The sequence below is a fragment of the Macaca nemestrina genome, chromosome 7, assembly GCF_043159975.1.
Source record: "Macaca nemestrina isolate mMacNem1 chromosome 7, mMacNem.hap1, whole genome shotgun sequence".
Taxonomy (NCBI): Eukaryota; Metazoa; Chordata; class Mammalia; order Primates; family Cercopithecidae; genus Macaca; species Macaca nemestrina.
In genome coordinates, this window is record NC_092131.1 from 145465457 (window position 1) to 145481768 (window position 16312).

Below are 16312 nucleotides of genomic sequence, written 5' to 3' on the forward strand. Positions count from 1 at the left end.
TCAAAAATAAAATTAGAATAGAATAGAATAGAATAGAATAGACTAAAAAACTGTGTTGTGAATGTATCCTTTAGCATTTTAATAAAGTATCCTTTTCTTGGTTTTAATGGTTAGTGCCTTTTAGCCCAAATTCTACTTTGATGTTAGAGTCACAACCCCTGTATGGTTTCCATTTGCCTGCGAGATTCTTTGTTTATTCTTTTATTTTCAACTTGTCTGAATTACTTTGTTTTAGGTGTGCCTTTTGCTTTGAGCAAAGTTGACTTTTCTTTTGTGATCCTATATGAAAATCTCTTCTTTTAATAGTGGGTTTAGATTTACCAAAGTGATAGTTTTTTTGGTCTTAGTTCTGTTAATATTTTTCATTAATCCTTTCTTTCTCTTTTTTTAAAAAGACTTTCCCAATGTGGTTGCTTTATGTGTGGTTAGCTTGGGTTTCTAAGAGAGTTGTAGTTGTGTTCTCCTGGTTATTTTTCTAATTTTAATGTATAACTCCACTAGTCTTCTATTCCTTTAGCAGTTCTCTACTGTTCTTTTCTATGAGGAAGGATTAAAGTAGCATGAAACTTCCTGTTTTCAACCCACCTGTCTTTCTCTTCTTTTTTGCTACTTGATTTTAGTCAGTATTGTCTGAGCATTTGTTTGCCTTTGCTGTTAAAATGCCTATACCTATATTAGTTTTATTTGGTGGCTCTAACTGATATTCCTTTATGAACTACTACTATATGTGAGGCAATCTATGAACTTTTGAGATCATACTCTTTGTCCTTTTATCCTCTTCCAATTTTTATTCATTGTATTATTTTTCCATTGTCAGGGCACATGACATTACATTTGTGGTTTTTTTTGACCTTGTGTCATACTTGTTTTGATCTTTTTCTACAGTAAATATATCCAGTGTTCATCATCAGTGTTTTTGTCATGGTTTATTTGGTTTTCTGTTTAGCTAAAGTTCATTCTGTAGTAATTTCATTTAGGAGGAGTCTGAAAATGTCTTTCTTTGAGGTCGTTCATGTTCAAAGCAATTTCACTATAGTCCATTCTGGAAAGATAGTTTGATCTAATATAAAGTTAATCGAATCCCACTATCAGGATTTTGTTGGTGTAGCTCCCGTTTTCTAGTATTCAATATTGCTGTTGAGGAGTCTGGGACAAGCTGAATTATTTTGCCTTTTATAAGTGGTTTGATCTTTTTGTTTGGCTGTCTATAGCCTTTTGGTTGTCTACATTGTTTTTGTTTTGAAGATGGATAATTTTATAATGATATAACTTGGTGTTGGGAATTTTGGCTGAGTCCTCTCTGGCATACTTCTTGTTCTTTCAACCTGTATATTTGGATTTAGCACAGTTTATTTGAATTGTATTTTTAAATATTTATTCCATACAAATTCATCTCCAATATGAATTTATTTTATCTTCTTTCCCTGGCATATGTCTGAATTTTTTTTTAAATGGACTTTTCTCTTACTAATATGTTTCCTTTATTTTATTTGAAATGTCTGCTCACCACTGTATTCCTTCCTAATTTGTCTTCATGTCTCTGATTTTATTTTTTTTCCTATACTTTCACCCTTGATTTTGCCACTCTTTTTTTTCCTTCTAAATGTCTTGTCTTGGCATCTTTTCTTGCTTTGTGGTCTTCCAAATAGAGACAATTGCTTCATTATGTTTTTAAAATTTGTAGCTACTGTTTTCATCTGCATCTGCTCCATGGCAGCATATTTCTGATGTTTTTGTTAGAATTTTATATTTTTCTGTTATTTGCCTTCTTTTATTATATGGTATTGTTGTTTAGATGTGAGTGCTTATCATGTTTACAACTTGGATTTTCTTGGGCCAGCTGTTGTTATACAAGCTTCTTTTAGGAGAAAGCATAGGTTGCCAGGATAGTCTCACAGCTTGCTAGCTGGTTTAAACAGCTTTTTGCTGGGCAGAAGGCTTCCTGCCATTGTGACTTGTATGTCTGATTCTTTATGTAGCACTGCCTTTCTGCTTCTCTGTACTGAATCAGGTCTGGGGTACTTCTCCTGCCATCCTTCTCGCCTCAGCTTCTGCACCTGTTTTTGCAAACAAAGGATATACCCTTGTGATTCAGAATATGTGTTTCGCCTTTAAGATGTATTTTTTTACTGACTCTTTAAGATCTGTTACCACCGGGTCCCCTTTACTTCTCTGTTTTACTTCTAGCTAAATGCCATCTGCCTGATGTTGGCTGCTTTGAATAGTGCTTTCATATATTATGGAGTCTGTGGATTTTATCTGACCCTTAGTTTCAGTGATAAACCAATGTGTGGAATTTGCTTGTGTGGTTTTTAGATGACTCTCAGGAGGAAAAGGGGAAAATGTTGACTGATGTCAGATGTTCTCATGAGAAGGCCTATTTAACTATAAAAATAGGATCCTTTGCTCAAAAAAATGCACCTAAATTTTTAGGGCACTAACAAAGCAACAGAACATGGTCTGTGTACTGGGAGGAGTAAAGATAAGAATGATACATAGATGATGTCTGGTATTTGTCAAACTATAGTATACAGCATTAAAGTACATATTTAATATTTGCAGAATGTTTAACCCACAAAAATAAGGGATAAATGAGGAATTGCAGTGAAGATCTATTAATAAAACTAAAAGGTACTAGAGCTGAATAAAACATGACCAGTTGATATTGTACCATAGCTCAGCTATGCCCCCCATAGCTTACTCTATCCTCCTATAAAACCTAAAATCTAACTTTGGTTCTCATCTCTTAAGGTGCTTATTTGTTTTTTGGATAAGCAAAGGGTACTTTGCTGTTCTCAATGACTAAATCCTTCACCCTAATTCACTATACGTTGTTGTCCATTTTTGGTTATCAATGGTTTATTATTCAGCTCTTTTACAGAGATAAGAAATGTTTAAAAGGTACTCTGTGAACAAAGTTTATACGTTTATTTTAAAAATCTGATCCTATCCTACTTTTCTGTTAAAAAAAATAGAAAAACAGCAAGTAATTTATCATCTATCATGGGTATCATAATTTATAGGTATTTTAGGGTAATCTTTAATGTTCATAGACGTTACATTTTACAAATGTAAATTACATTACAATGTTCATAGACATTACATTTTACAAATGTAATTATAAATTACAATGTAATTTGATAATTTTACATTTGGGACAGAAGATTATCCACATTTCTAATTAGTGAGACTATTCTATATTATGTAATTTTTGTATAATTTTTCCCCAACCAGGCTTTATGAAATTTCTAATTAGGGAGACTATTCTATATTATATAATTTTTGTATATTATAATTTTTCCCCAATCAGGCTTTATGAAATTTTGTATATCACTTGATAATTAAATATATACATCAAGGCATATAAACATTTCCTTTCTATACATCTTGACATGGACATGAGATGAATGATTTTTGGTTAAGGAACAAATTATTATTAAATATTTACATCTAAAAAAGCAAATTGCAAGAGTAAAACTGTTAGAGCTACAGCTGTGTCTTGGTTTTAGGGTTTCTCAAATCTTTTTGAATTCTTATATTAAGATAATAGGTGTTTATTATTTGAATTTTTAGACTGTATATATGCACCACAAATTTTTGGTGACTATTTTTCTAGATATGTTACAAGCATAGTTTTAATGGTCTGGCCTTAGGTGTAAACACACAATCACCTTTTGGTGTATTTTTTTTTTAAAGAATAAGTAAGGCTTATATATATTTTTTCTCTTTCAGTATTGTTGTCCAGACATGATAAATAACTTTTTGGGACTGGCTAAAACAGAATTTTCAAGTACAGTAAATAAAAACACAACTATTGATTCAGAGAAAGGAAAATTGATCATGTTAGTTAATGACTTTTATTATGGAAAACATGAAGGAGATGTCCAGGAAGAACAGAAGACTCATACAACCTTTAAATGCTTCAGTTGCTTGAAAATTCTAAAAAATAATATTAGGTATGTAAATACTTGTTTTTATTTCTATTGAAAATTGAAATGCTGCAAATAAAAATGTTACACTTTTATCTTGTGTTTTCTATGCCATTCTAGGTAAGCGATTTTAACACTTTCTACTGAGAATAGAGGCAGATTCTCTTGTTGAAAAGCTTCTGTTCTTTCTTGTGTTGTGGAGTTTGACTCTTGGATCCAGTTAGTTGTATTTCTTTCACATAGCTTAAGAAAGGACAGTTTATTTTAACTTAAGACAAAATGAACTTCTTTTTTCTGTTTTAGTAGTGCTCTTTGAATTTTTATTAGACATTTTTTATTTTCTAGTTGCCTTTGAATTTTATATTTCTTCACATTACAAGAAGAACCACTTTATGTTTGTTCAGGTTGAGCTCCTCCATACTAATCTGTGTAATGCTCAAATTTTTCAATTTATATTTACAGTTTTTAGAACATTCATCTTGCAGGAAAAGTTACCTGTTTTGGAGATGTATCAGTTATAGGAAACATGTCTGTTTTGATTTTAAAATTTAACACCTTTAGAAATTAGAGATTTAATTCCCAGTGGAATATATAAATGCTTTAAATACTGGAAATTTGCACTTCTTAATCATTCAGTTGTAATCTTTGAAACTATTCTATATAAATTAGTAAGAAGAGAAAAGTAATAAGAAATTGAATGATATTATTTGTTGATTATGTAGCCTGATATTCAAAGTGAATAATTGTCAACAGTTAACATTAAATATCTGATATTTATATTAGATAAGGGTTTTTCTGTCACTTTACTATAAGAATTTTCAAATATTAAGCAAAGTTTTGAAAATTTCACATTGGACCCTTGTACACTTAACTACCTTGATTCTACCAGTAACATTTTACTATATTTGCTTTATTATGTATCTCTTCATCCTTCTTAGAACTATCTGATTTTTTTGGTGCATTTCAAAGTGATCTGCAATATGTTTGTGCATGTGTGTACAAGCATATACATATACGTATGCCTTTTGTGTTCTTGTTAACTGTCATCTGTAATTAGCATTTCAAAGCACCTGTAGTTACTTCTGAGTTCAGCATTTATTTGTTTTCCTGTGAGTTCTTGGGTCCAAAAAGAAGCATATATTAAAATCCTGAAATACACTGTGATATACACCTATAACAGTTATTAGTGGTTTCTTTATGATAGTGCTTTATAATTTTCAAAGTTTTTTAACTTATTTTATATGAGTTTTCTTATTTACCTCCTTTTATCAAGTTTTAAGGGCCATCAATAGCTAATGGTTGCAGTAGTTTCACAAAAGGGAAAGTGTATTTTGAGATAAAACACTGAAACAGTGTTGCAGTAGAACTCTACCACCTATTTCTGATGTCATGCCAACATCAGGAAATCATGTTAGCAAATAGGGTAAAATGCAAAGCAATGTGGTTCACTGACTTAATTTCTTGTACTGAAATATGAGGTTATAAGTTATTTCAGCAGTATTTTTTTGACCTTTCCTTTAAGATTAGCCCATTTAATATCAAACATGAAAATGAGGCTGGGCATGGTGGTTCATGCCTGTAATCCCAGCACTTTGGGAGGCTGAGGCAGGACGATCGCTTTAGCAAAGGAGTTCGAGACCAGCCTGGGGAACATGGTGAAACCTCATCTCTACAAAAAATACAAAAGTTTGCTCTGCGTGGTCACACGAACCTGTAGTCCCAGCTACTTGGGGAGCGCTGAGGTGGGAGGATCGCTTGAGTCTGGGAGGTTGAGGCTGCGGTGAGCTGTAATCGTGCCTCTGCACTCCAGCCTGGGCAACAGCCCAGGACAGTCTCAAAAAGAAAATGAAAAATTCATTTTTTTGGTAATTTTTTATGAAGACTAGCTACATATGCCTAGATTTTCATAATATTTACAGATTTTAAGAAAATTGTATCTGATAATATCCAGGAATTGAGTATTTTAAAAAATACCGATCTTTTATTAAATGTAACCTTAATGGTAAACACCTCATAAACAAAGAAGTTAAATGTGTTATATAATATTTCACTTTAACAGTAAAAACTGGGAAGGCAACTTGATATTTATAGAGAATGATGAGAAATTGATAGGTCAACATTTCATTTCTATTCTCTGCCATGTCAACATATTGTGGTGTTTCTTTCCTATATTGAGTGTCACTAAAAATATTTAGATTTATCTTGTTCTGTGAACGTCCTTGCAAGAGGTTTTGCTATTTCCCTCATTTCTGTTGGTTTGAGAAGTACGAGCTCCTGATGGGAACTCATATAACTGGGAAAAAGCGAATTGGAACCAGGGAACATTTTATGTTACTAGACTTTAAGCGCCGAAAGCTGTGAGCTGAAAGTTTAATGGCTCATTATCTTTACTCTATATGTAAATATTTAACCAATACCAGGATTTTATGTAAGCATTTGTAGAGCTGTTTTTAAAACCAAAGGAGCAAAAGATATTTCAAGGTGTACCATAGCCCATTCTAAAGAGAAGTAGTGCTGTAAATTTGTGAAAAGAGGTGTATATTATAACCTTCATGATGATTGCTATCCAGATTGATGACATTTTCACTTAGTTTCAAGATAATTTCTTTTAGGGATTCAAAGTGAATAATTGTTAACAGTTAACCTAGTCTAAAAATTATTGTTTTTATTGAATAACTTTACTCTCAAATTCAGCAAAAAGCTTTAGTAAGCTCTTTTAAATATATTGCCATTTGTATTGCACCTTCTGCCATTGAAGGTCATAGTTCTTGCTCATAAGAAGCCTTTTAAGGAAGCTGAAGTAGCGGTATGTAAAACTGAAAAATGTATGTTGCCTACAAAGGGCACTGTCTGCAAGTTAAGATGAACAGTCTGTGCTAACAGTAAACCAGTATCATTAAATAAAACAAAAGGTTCTTGTAATTGTAGGCATTAAAACTGCTATTACATGTATTTAGAAACCAAGATACAAGTAAAAATACCAGTAATTTGTCATTTAAGCTGCTGGAATCTACTGCATATTTTCAAGGCCTTAAAAGATTTCCTCCTGACTCTGTAGCTGCCTTTGGTGATAGGGTTTCCTTTCTTTTAGTATTTCATTTTAAAATGTAAATAGGATTTCAAGTATGGATCAGGAACCTGCTCTTTTATCTAAAAAAATTTTTTAAATAATCTGAAATGATTAAGAGTTATATCAAATTGGTGATCTTTCAGATTAATTACATGAATGAATTATTTTAAAGTAAAGATTAAAAAGATGTTTACTTAGCCACTTAAAGAAAGTGATTATTTAAAAGTGTATACTTTCCTAGACAACTTTAAGACTTTTGAGAGTTTGAGTAATAACATCTATATTTTTAAGATTTAGGTTCAGATTATTGTTTGTGAGATATCCTTTTTGTTTTTAAATCTCAAGTTTTGCACCTGTTGACAACCATTTATAGGTTTATGAACCACATGAAACACCATTTGGAACTTGAGAAGCAGAGCAGTGAGAGCTGGGAAAACCATACCACCTGCCAGCACTGCTACCGTCAGTTTCCCACACCATTTCAGTTGCAGTGCCACATTGAAAGTACACATACCCCCCATGAATTTTCTAGTAAGTTACCAAAACATTTAAATATTCCATATTATTGATTTCAACAATATAAATTGTGAGAAAACCTTAAGTCTGTTAGAAAAATGAGAATAAGAAATAGACTTTGGAATTTGAGGGCACAATTGAAAGGCCAAGTTTTAACTGTGATAAACTTTTAAATAGAATTGGTTATTAATATTAAAGTGCCTCTTACAAATGATTCAGTATGGTAATTTCCTTGACATAACCTATGCATTATATGCTGGGGACTAAATTAGAAGCCTAGTATCATAGTTTTAAAATATGAAATAAGTGCTCTTCATTTAAACTTTAATAGGAAAGGGAACTACAGTTGTAGTTAAAAATCACAGGCCGGGTGCAGTGGCTCATGCCTGTAATCCCAGCACTCTGGGAGGCCAATGTGGGCAGATCACTTGAGGCCAGGAGTTCGAGACCAGCCTAGCCAACATGGCAAAACCCCGTCTGTACTAAAAATACAAAAATTAGCCAGGCATGGTGGTGCTGCATGCCTGTAATCCCAGCTACTTGGGAAGCTGAGGCAGGAGAATCACTTGAACCTGGGAAACGGAGGTTGCAGTGAGCCGAGATTGCGCCATTACACTCCAACCTGAGTGACAGAGCAAGACACTGTCTCAAAAAAAAAAAAGAAAAGAAAATTACAGATGTTGGAGCAAGATAGCTTGGTTTTAAATCCTAGATCTGCCTCTTAATATAGCTACAAGATTTTAGCCAAGTTACTTAATACTTGACTAATGCAGATAATAGAAATACCTTCTTTATAGGGTTGTTAATAGAAGTTGAGTTAATGTAGGTGAGGTGATGTGAGTGCTTAGAACTATTCTTTGCACATAGTTAACAAGCTATTTAACTGTTCACAACTGTCCCTACTGCTACTGTTATTGTTGTTGGTATATATGTATAAAATGAATTTTTATATTAATATCTTAAATATTGTAATACTGTTTTTCTCCCACATTTAGCTATTTGTAAAATCTGTGAATTGTCATTTGAAACAGAACATGTTCTTTTACAACACATGAAGGACAATCATAAACCTGGTGAAATGCCATATGTCTGCCAGGTACACATACATTTTATTGTTTTCTTACATGTTTGGTTTGTTTGTTGTTTCGGTTATAAAATTTAAGCCTATTAGACCAGCGGTCAGCAAACTTATGCATAACTTGGCATAACCTATACATTATATGAGGGGTAGGCAGCAAGCTGGGTTTGGTCCACAGGCTTTTGTTTGCTTACCTCTGTACTGGACAAGGATGAGCCCTGTTGTATGTAGAAAAACAAACATATGGGCTTACTGTGCTATATAGGGAAGAATGTAGGCATACAAGGGAAATACAAAGTGCTGTTAGATACAAAGAACCCTACCAAATGCTTTGGCAGAAGTATTTTTCCAAAGAAGAAGAATTTGAAGGAAGAAGAAAGCAAGGAAAAGATAAATTGCCATTGCCATAAACCTGGAGGTTAACAATCCAAAGGAGAATGCTGTTTCATGTAGCAGAAAAACATTTTATAGGGCAAGAGGTGCCAAAGCTTGAAACTTCAAGTCAAGACAGAAGGTGACAGACAAAAAGATTTGATAAAGAGAAGGAGATCTAGTTGTCTTTTGAGATGTATCCCTTAACTTTGAAAGCTACATTTAATGTCTCAAAGATGGTCTTTTGGTGTTGCCTGAGTGAGATTCTTGGTTGCAAAGGCATCAGAGCTAGATTAGTAGCATATAATGTTCTCCTGACAAATTATCCATCGTTGTTACTTTGTAATTGCATATCAGTTACAAATTTTCAAGTTAAACTAAGCCTTCTTTCTGTTTTTAGGTTTGTAATTATAGATCATCATCATTTTGTGATGTAGAAACTCATTTTAGAACATCCCATGAAAATACGAAGAACTTGCTATGCCCGTTTTGCCTCAAAGTTATTAAAATTGCAACACCATATATGCATCATTATATGAAGCATCAGGTGAGATTTACCAGTTCTTATTTGTTTATGTTGTCTTAGTGAAAAAACTGATTATGACTTGGAGAATCTTTAGATTTGTTCTTCAAGAAAAGCAGAGTTGTTCCAAATGACACTATTAATTTACACTTCATGTTGAATTGCTTGTGAAACTTCCACTTCTTTTCCTTACTTCCTTTCTGGTGATGGTGTGGGTCATAAATTATGAAAATTCTGAAAGATAGCTAGGAATAGGAAGCCTAGGATTGAGAGAAAATAGAAAAAGTGAGTGGAATATCCAAAAGATTGAATATTTCAGGGTCTAAAAGTAGATATGAGAATGATTTTGAAGGGAGTTATCAGGACAAGGGGAAAAATGAGTTTGAACTGAGGAAGAAAAGATTGAGGATTTATAATCTTATTTTTCCTTTTGCTCTTCAAACTTTATTTCCACTTTCTAACCTCTTATCATTATGAGAAGACATGTTGTCATTGACCTGGAGTTGTCTTTTATAGTTGTGTGACCATGGGAATAGTAATGACACTTACTGATCAATGTATGAACTCTGGCAGAGAACCGTATTTAGATCATCACTTGTTCCCTGGATGGCTTCGACCAGTTTTGCTATATAATTTTGGAACTCAATATTAGTGCTTGTACCCCTCCCTTGAATTCTGATATTATGCTTATTGGCTCCTTTCCTGAAGCAATTAAACCATCTTTTATTTGGGCTAAAAATTTTGATGCAGCACTAGTCTTGTTCTTGAGTGCTTGAAAGAACAACAGTGCCTTTGCCAAAATTAGTAGCCAATGGATTTACTGAATCTGATCATGTAATCAAATTTTGCCAACTCACTACAAAGCTCAATGCATTCTCTTATTATTGATAAAATTGACATGCCAATTTATTCAGCATTGGTGCTCACTTTGCTGTCATTTTCAGTTGTTAGTTAATCATGAAATTGACTTGCTGTTTTTAGTTGGAGAAGATCATGAAAGTAGAATTTCCAGATCAATTTGGGATCGTCTGTGTTGTGACTGGGATGCCACACATCCTTGAGAGTTTCTGGCAAGATCTTTTCTAGGGTTTCTCCAACAGTATTCCATCAGGTGTTAATAGATATTTTCCCCCAAATCGTCACTGGTCAATAAATTTATTAAATGCCTGGATTTCTAAAATCAAGCAGTTTCGTTTTTTTTAAAACAGGACTTCTCAGAGCTTTTAATATGCCAGTGGACATTGTAAATCTCCAAGAAAGGATATAGTATGTGTCATTCCCCAAACTTATTTGACCGTTGACTTCTTCTTTAGCGTAGTATCTATTAATATTTTTTGATGAACAGAGTTTGGGAAACACTATTCTTGATACCCTGTATTTCATCTTTGGACTTTAATTTTGAAAGGGAGAATGAGGTATAAAGCAGTAGCTCTAGTTCATGATGGGGCTTTTAAACATGATATTTCCCAGGTGCTTTGCCAAACTATAGAGTGAAATAGAGATGTGGGAAGAATAATAACTATGGTAGAGATTTGGGGACCTGCTATGTGGGCTGTGGGATTTATAAGCAAGTTGTTACGCCCTGAGTTGTATGTTTTAACTTGCCATGGCTGCCAATTTTCTTTTTTGTTTGGAGTGCCTGGGAGGTAGATAGCCAGCAGTAAAGAGGGGGCAGTCTATTAATAAGAACAGTCATCGGGCATCCTTGAAGGTATTTACAATTTGTGTAATTATTTACAAGGCTGGAAAACCATAGCTGAGTGGGATTATAAACTTGTAGTTGAGATGACATTATTACGAAAGTATTAGACAATCAGAGTAGTTGACTCCATGCCTCATTTTATTGTCTTTGAAGAACTCAGTTGTAAGTTTTTTTTAAAGATTATCTTACTACGTCTTTAGTGATTTTAGAGTTAATAACCCAGTTTGTGTGACTTTTAAGAAATATTGATAGCAATTCCAGATGTGTTAAATACTCTCATTACAGCTTTAATAAAACAAGCAGTTAACATACACTAATTACTTACCTTATGGGAGCAGCTGGTACTTTACATGCATTTTCTTATTTAATCCTCTCAACCACTAGATGTATATTATTATTTCAGTTTTATAGATGAGGAGACAGAGGTTTAGAGAAAGTCACTTGCCTAATGTCACATTGTCTAATAAAGCCAGAGTCAAAATTTGACTTCAGCATCCAAGCTTTTACTGCTCTACCAGAGTTGGATTTCACATTGGCATTAGGTCTAAAGGTAGGAATTACATATAGTAAGAATTACCTATAAATCTCTCAAGTATCCCAAACAATATAGTGTACTTATAAAAGAATTTAATACAGATATTTATTTCTTAATGCTTGGAATAGATCACTGTTTCTTTTGTTGAACATAGTGTTATAAAAAAAGTACTCTATCTTCATCACCCTTAGTGCATTGAAATGCATGCATGCATAAAAGAGTTGTAAAGGTGTGAGTCCAACTGAGGGACTAGTAGATTAATATATTCTACCTCAGGACTCTGGACAAACATGCGTTGAATGAAAAGGCAGATATTTTGAACTAAATTGTACATGCTACTCATGCATTTTCTCTGTTAGTCTCTTTCTTTCTGCCTCACTATTCATTTAAGAAATATTTACTGAGTGCCTTCGTATGTGCCAGGGGTTGCTTTAGGTATCATATAGCAGTGAACAAAAGCAAGTTTGTGCCCTCTGGAATTTACATTATAGTAGAGAAAGATAATGCATTTGTGTATGTGTGTGTTAGAATGTATATGCTGGCAGTAAGTACTGTGGGAGGAAAATGTGGAAGATGAGGAGTGCTAAAGATTGGGGAGGTGGTAGGAGTAGAGTAGAGGTCAAAAAAGGGTGTTGTATAAACGCTGTTCAAACATGGCCCTCTCTGAAAGATATAAAGGAGTAAGCCCTGTGAATTACCTGGGAAAGGTAACGTTATATAGGGTTGAAGTGAGTATATACCTAGGATGCTCAAAGAATAGCAAGGAGGCCAGTGTGGCTGGAGTAGAGTAAATTAATAGGAGGAAGAATAATAGGAGATGAGGTTATAGCAATAGAATGCAGACCAATTCATGTGGAGCTTTGTAAGCCACAGCCAAGACTTTGGAAAGCCACTAGACATTTTTAAGCATGTAAAAGATGTGCCATGTGTTTATTACTGGCAGCTATGGAAAGAAAAGTCCATAAGGAATAAAGGATATTAGGGGGAGAAGATAGAAAGTTTTTACAGCAGTCCAGGTAAGTGGCTTGGGCCAGTATGGTAGCAATGGTTGAATGAGGTAATGAGAAGTGGAAAGATTATGAATGGTTTTGAAGGTAGAGCTGACAGGTTTTACTAATGTGTTTGACAATGGATGTAAGAGAAAGAGATTAAATTTTTTGTCTTGAGCAGTTGCAAGAATGGAATTTTAATATACTGAGATATGAGGAAGACTGAATAAGGAACAGATTTTTTTGGAGGAAGGGGACAGGGATAAAGGAAGGAAATATTGAGTTCAATTTGGTTCAGGTTGATTTGGGAAGCATATTAGACATCAAGCAGTAATGTTAAGTAGGCAGTTGCATAGATGGTATTTAAAAACCATGACACTGGATGATATAACCTACTGAGTGGTTATAGATAGAGAAAAGATTTCTGGGAACGCAACTGTAGTGAACATTTTACCTGCTCTATTGTTTTGCTATGTATTTCTTGGTCTTTCTCTTCTTCCTTGAGCACATATAAGCGAATTTGTTTAAATTGCCTGTACCTATAATGTAATCCGGTGTATCACACTTGTCAAATAGTCTTAAGAGCCCAGGAGGTTGAGGCTGTAGTGAGCCAAGACTGCACCACTGCATTCCAGCCTGGCTGAGAGAGTGAGACCTTGTGTTAAAAAAAAAAAAAAGTCTTAAGATGCAGCTATTAATAGAATTGTAACACATATTTATATATTGCTTTGAATTTTATAAAGAACTTTCATTTATGAAGTGCTTGCTGTATGCCAGTAACTGTGCTAGGTACTTCCCTATATATTACTTCATTTGATTTTTAGAAATAATTGGTTGTGCAAAAAAACAAAAAACAAACAAAAAAACCACACACACAAAACTTCAGGCCAATATCCTTGATGAACCTCGACGCAAAAATCTTCACCAAAATACTGGCAAACTGAATCCAGCAGCACATCAAAAAGTTTATCCACCATGATCAAGTAGGCTTTATCCCTAGGATGGAAGGTTGGTTCAACATATGCAAATCAATAAATGTGACTCATCACAAACAAAACTAAAGACAAAAACCGCATGACTATCTCAATAGATGCAGAAAAGGCTTTCGATAAAATTCAGTATCCTTCATGTTAAAAACTCTCAATAAACTAGGTATTGAAGGAACATACCTCAAAACAATAAAAGCCATATATAACAAACTCACAGCCAATAGCATACTGAATGGGCAAAAGCTAGAAGCATTCCCCTTGAAAACCAGCACAAGACAAGGATGCCCTCTCTCACCACTCCTATTCAACATAGTATTGGAAGTTCTGACCAGGGCAGTCAGGCAAGAGAAAGAAATAATGCGTATTCAAATAGGAAGAGAGGAAGTCAAACTATCTTTGTTTGCTAATGACATGATCCTATATCTGGAAAACCCCATCATCTCAGCCCAAAAGCTTCTTAAGCTGATAAGCAACTTCAGCAAAGTCCCAAGATACAAAATCAATGTGCAAAAATCACTAGCTTTTCTATATACCAATAACAGGCAAGCCAAGAGCCAAATCATGAATGAACTCCCATTCACAATTGCCAGAAAAAGAATGAAATACCTAGGAATACAGTTAACAAGGGAAGGGAATGATCCCTGCCATGACAATTATTATACAAATCACTGCTCAAAGAAATCAGAGATGACACAAACAAATGGAAAAACATTCCATGCTCATGCATAGGAAGAATCAATATCATGAAAATGGCCATACTGCCCAAAGTAATTTATAGATTCAATGCTATTCCCATTAAACTACCATGGACATGCTTCACAGAACTAGGAAAGACCATTTCAAAATTCATACGGAACCAAAAATAGCCCAAATAGCCAAGGCAATCCTAAGCAAAAAGAACAAAGCTGGAGGCATCACACTACCTGATTTCAAGCTATACTACAGGGCTATAGTAACCAAAACAGCTTGGTACTGGTATAAGAACAGACCCATAGAACAGTGGAATAGAATAGTGAACCCAGAAATAAAACCACACACCTACAACCATCTGATCTTCAACAAACCTGACAAACACAAGCAATGATTCCCTATTCAATAAATGGTCCTTGGAAAACTGGCTGGCCATAGGCAGAAAATTAAAACTGGACCCTTTCCTTACATCGTATACCAAAATTAACCCAAGATGGATTAAAGACTTAAATGTAAAACCTAAAACTCTAAAAACCCTAGAAGAAACCTAGGCAATACCATTCAGGACATAGGCATGGGCAAAGATTTCATGATGAAGATGCCAAAAGCAATTGCAACAAAAGCAAAAATTGACAAATGGGATCTAATTAAAGAGCTTGTGCACAGCAAAAGTAAGCAGACAGCTTACAGAATGGGAGAACATTTTTGCAAACTATGCATCTGACAAAGGTCTAATATCTAGCATCTATAAGGAACTTAAACAGATTTACAAGAAAGAAACCAACCCTATTAGAAAGTGGGCAAAGGATATGAACAGACACTCTCAAAAGAAGACATACATGTGGCCAACAATGATATGAAAAAAAACTCAACATCACTGATTATTAGAGGAATGCAAATCAAAACCACGGTGAGATACCATCTCACACCCGTCAGAATGGCTATCGTTAAAAGATCAAAACGTAATAGATGCTGGCAAGGTTGTGGAGAAAAGGAGTGCTTTTATACTGTTGCTGGGAGTGTAAATTAACCATTGTGGAAGATAGTGTGGTGATTCCTTGAAGACCTAGAGACAGAAATACCATTCCACACAGCAATCCCATTGCTGCATATATACCCAAAAGAATATAAATCGTTCTGTTAAGACACATGCACACATATGTTCTTTTTAGCACTATTCACAATAGCAAAGACATGCAATCAATCTATATGCCCATCAATGGTGGACTGGATGAAAAAATGTGGTACATATACACCATGAACTACTGTGCAGCCATAAAAAGGAATGAGATCATGTCCTTTGCAGGGACATGGATGGAGCTGGAGGCCATTATCCTTAGCAAACTAATGCAGGAACAGAAAAACAAATACCACGTTTCTCATTTATTAGTGGGAGCTAAATGATGAGAACACAAGACACATAGAGGGGAACAACACATACTTTGGCCTACCAGAGGGCAGAGGGTGGGAGGAGAGAGAGAATCAGGAAAAATAACTAATGAATACCTGGATGATGAAATAATCTATACAAAAAGCCTCCAGGTTACACGTTTACCTGTGTATCAAACCTGTGTAACAAACCTGTACATCCTGCACATGTTCCCTGAGCTTAAAAGTTAAATAAATAAATAAACAAACAAACAGTTAGTTGTATTTAATGGACATGGTGATGTATCTGGCAGAGATACAGCTTTAGAGAAGGCATTCCTTTATATGTTGTATAATTATGTGTGTGTGTATATGTGTGTGTATATATGTAAAACTACATATAACTACAAAGGAGTGATTTCTCTAAATCCAGTACACATATATATATATAAAATATATAAAATATATTAATGAGGGTAAAAGTTGCAGTTGATAATCTGTAATAGAAGGAATACTGGATCAGGGGTCTGGTAATGTCACTAACTAGCTAT

The 16312-nt window shown here is 34.3% G+C and overlaps 1 protein-coding gene across 11 annotated transcripts in view; it reads left to right on the plus strand.

Annotated features, from left to right (window-relative positions):
• The window catches only part of LOC105489777 (zinc finger protein 280D), a 97134-nt gene that overhangs the window by 41590 nt on the left and 39232 nt on the right, over positions 1 to 16312 (plus strand). For all 11 annotated transcript variants that reach the window (XM_011754866.3, XM_011754867.3, XM_071066800.1 and 8 more), the window contains 4 exons: positions 3733 to 3956; positions 7373 to 7530; positions 8511 to 8611; positions 9366 to 9512. In XM_011754866.3, coding sequence (XP_011753168.2) covers positions 3733 to 3956; positions 7373 to 7530; positions 8511 to 8611; positions 9366 to 9512 — 630 coding nt within the window. The remainder of the gene's footprint in view (positions 1 to 3732; positions 3957 to 7372; positions 7531 to 8510; positions 8612 to 9365; positions 9513 to 16312) is intronic.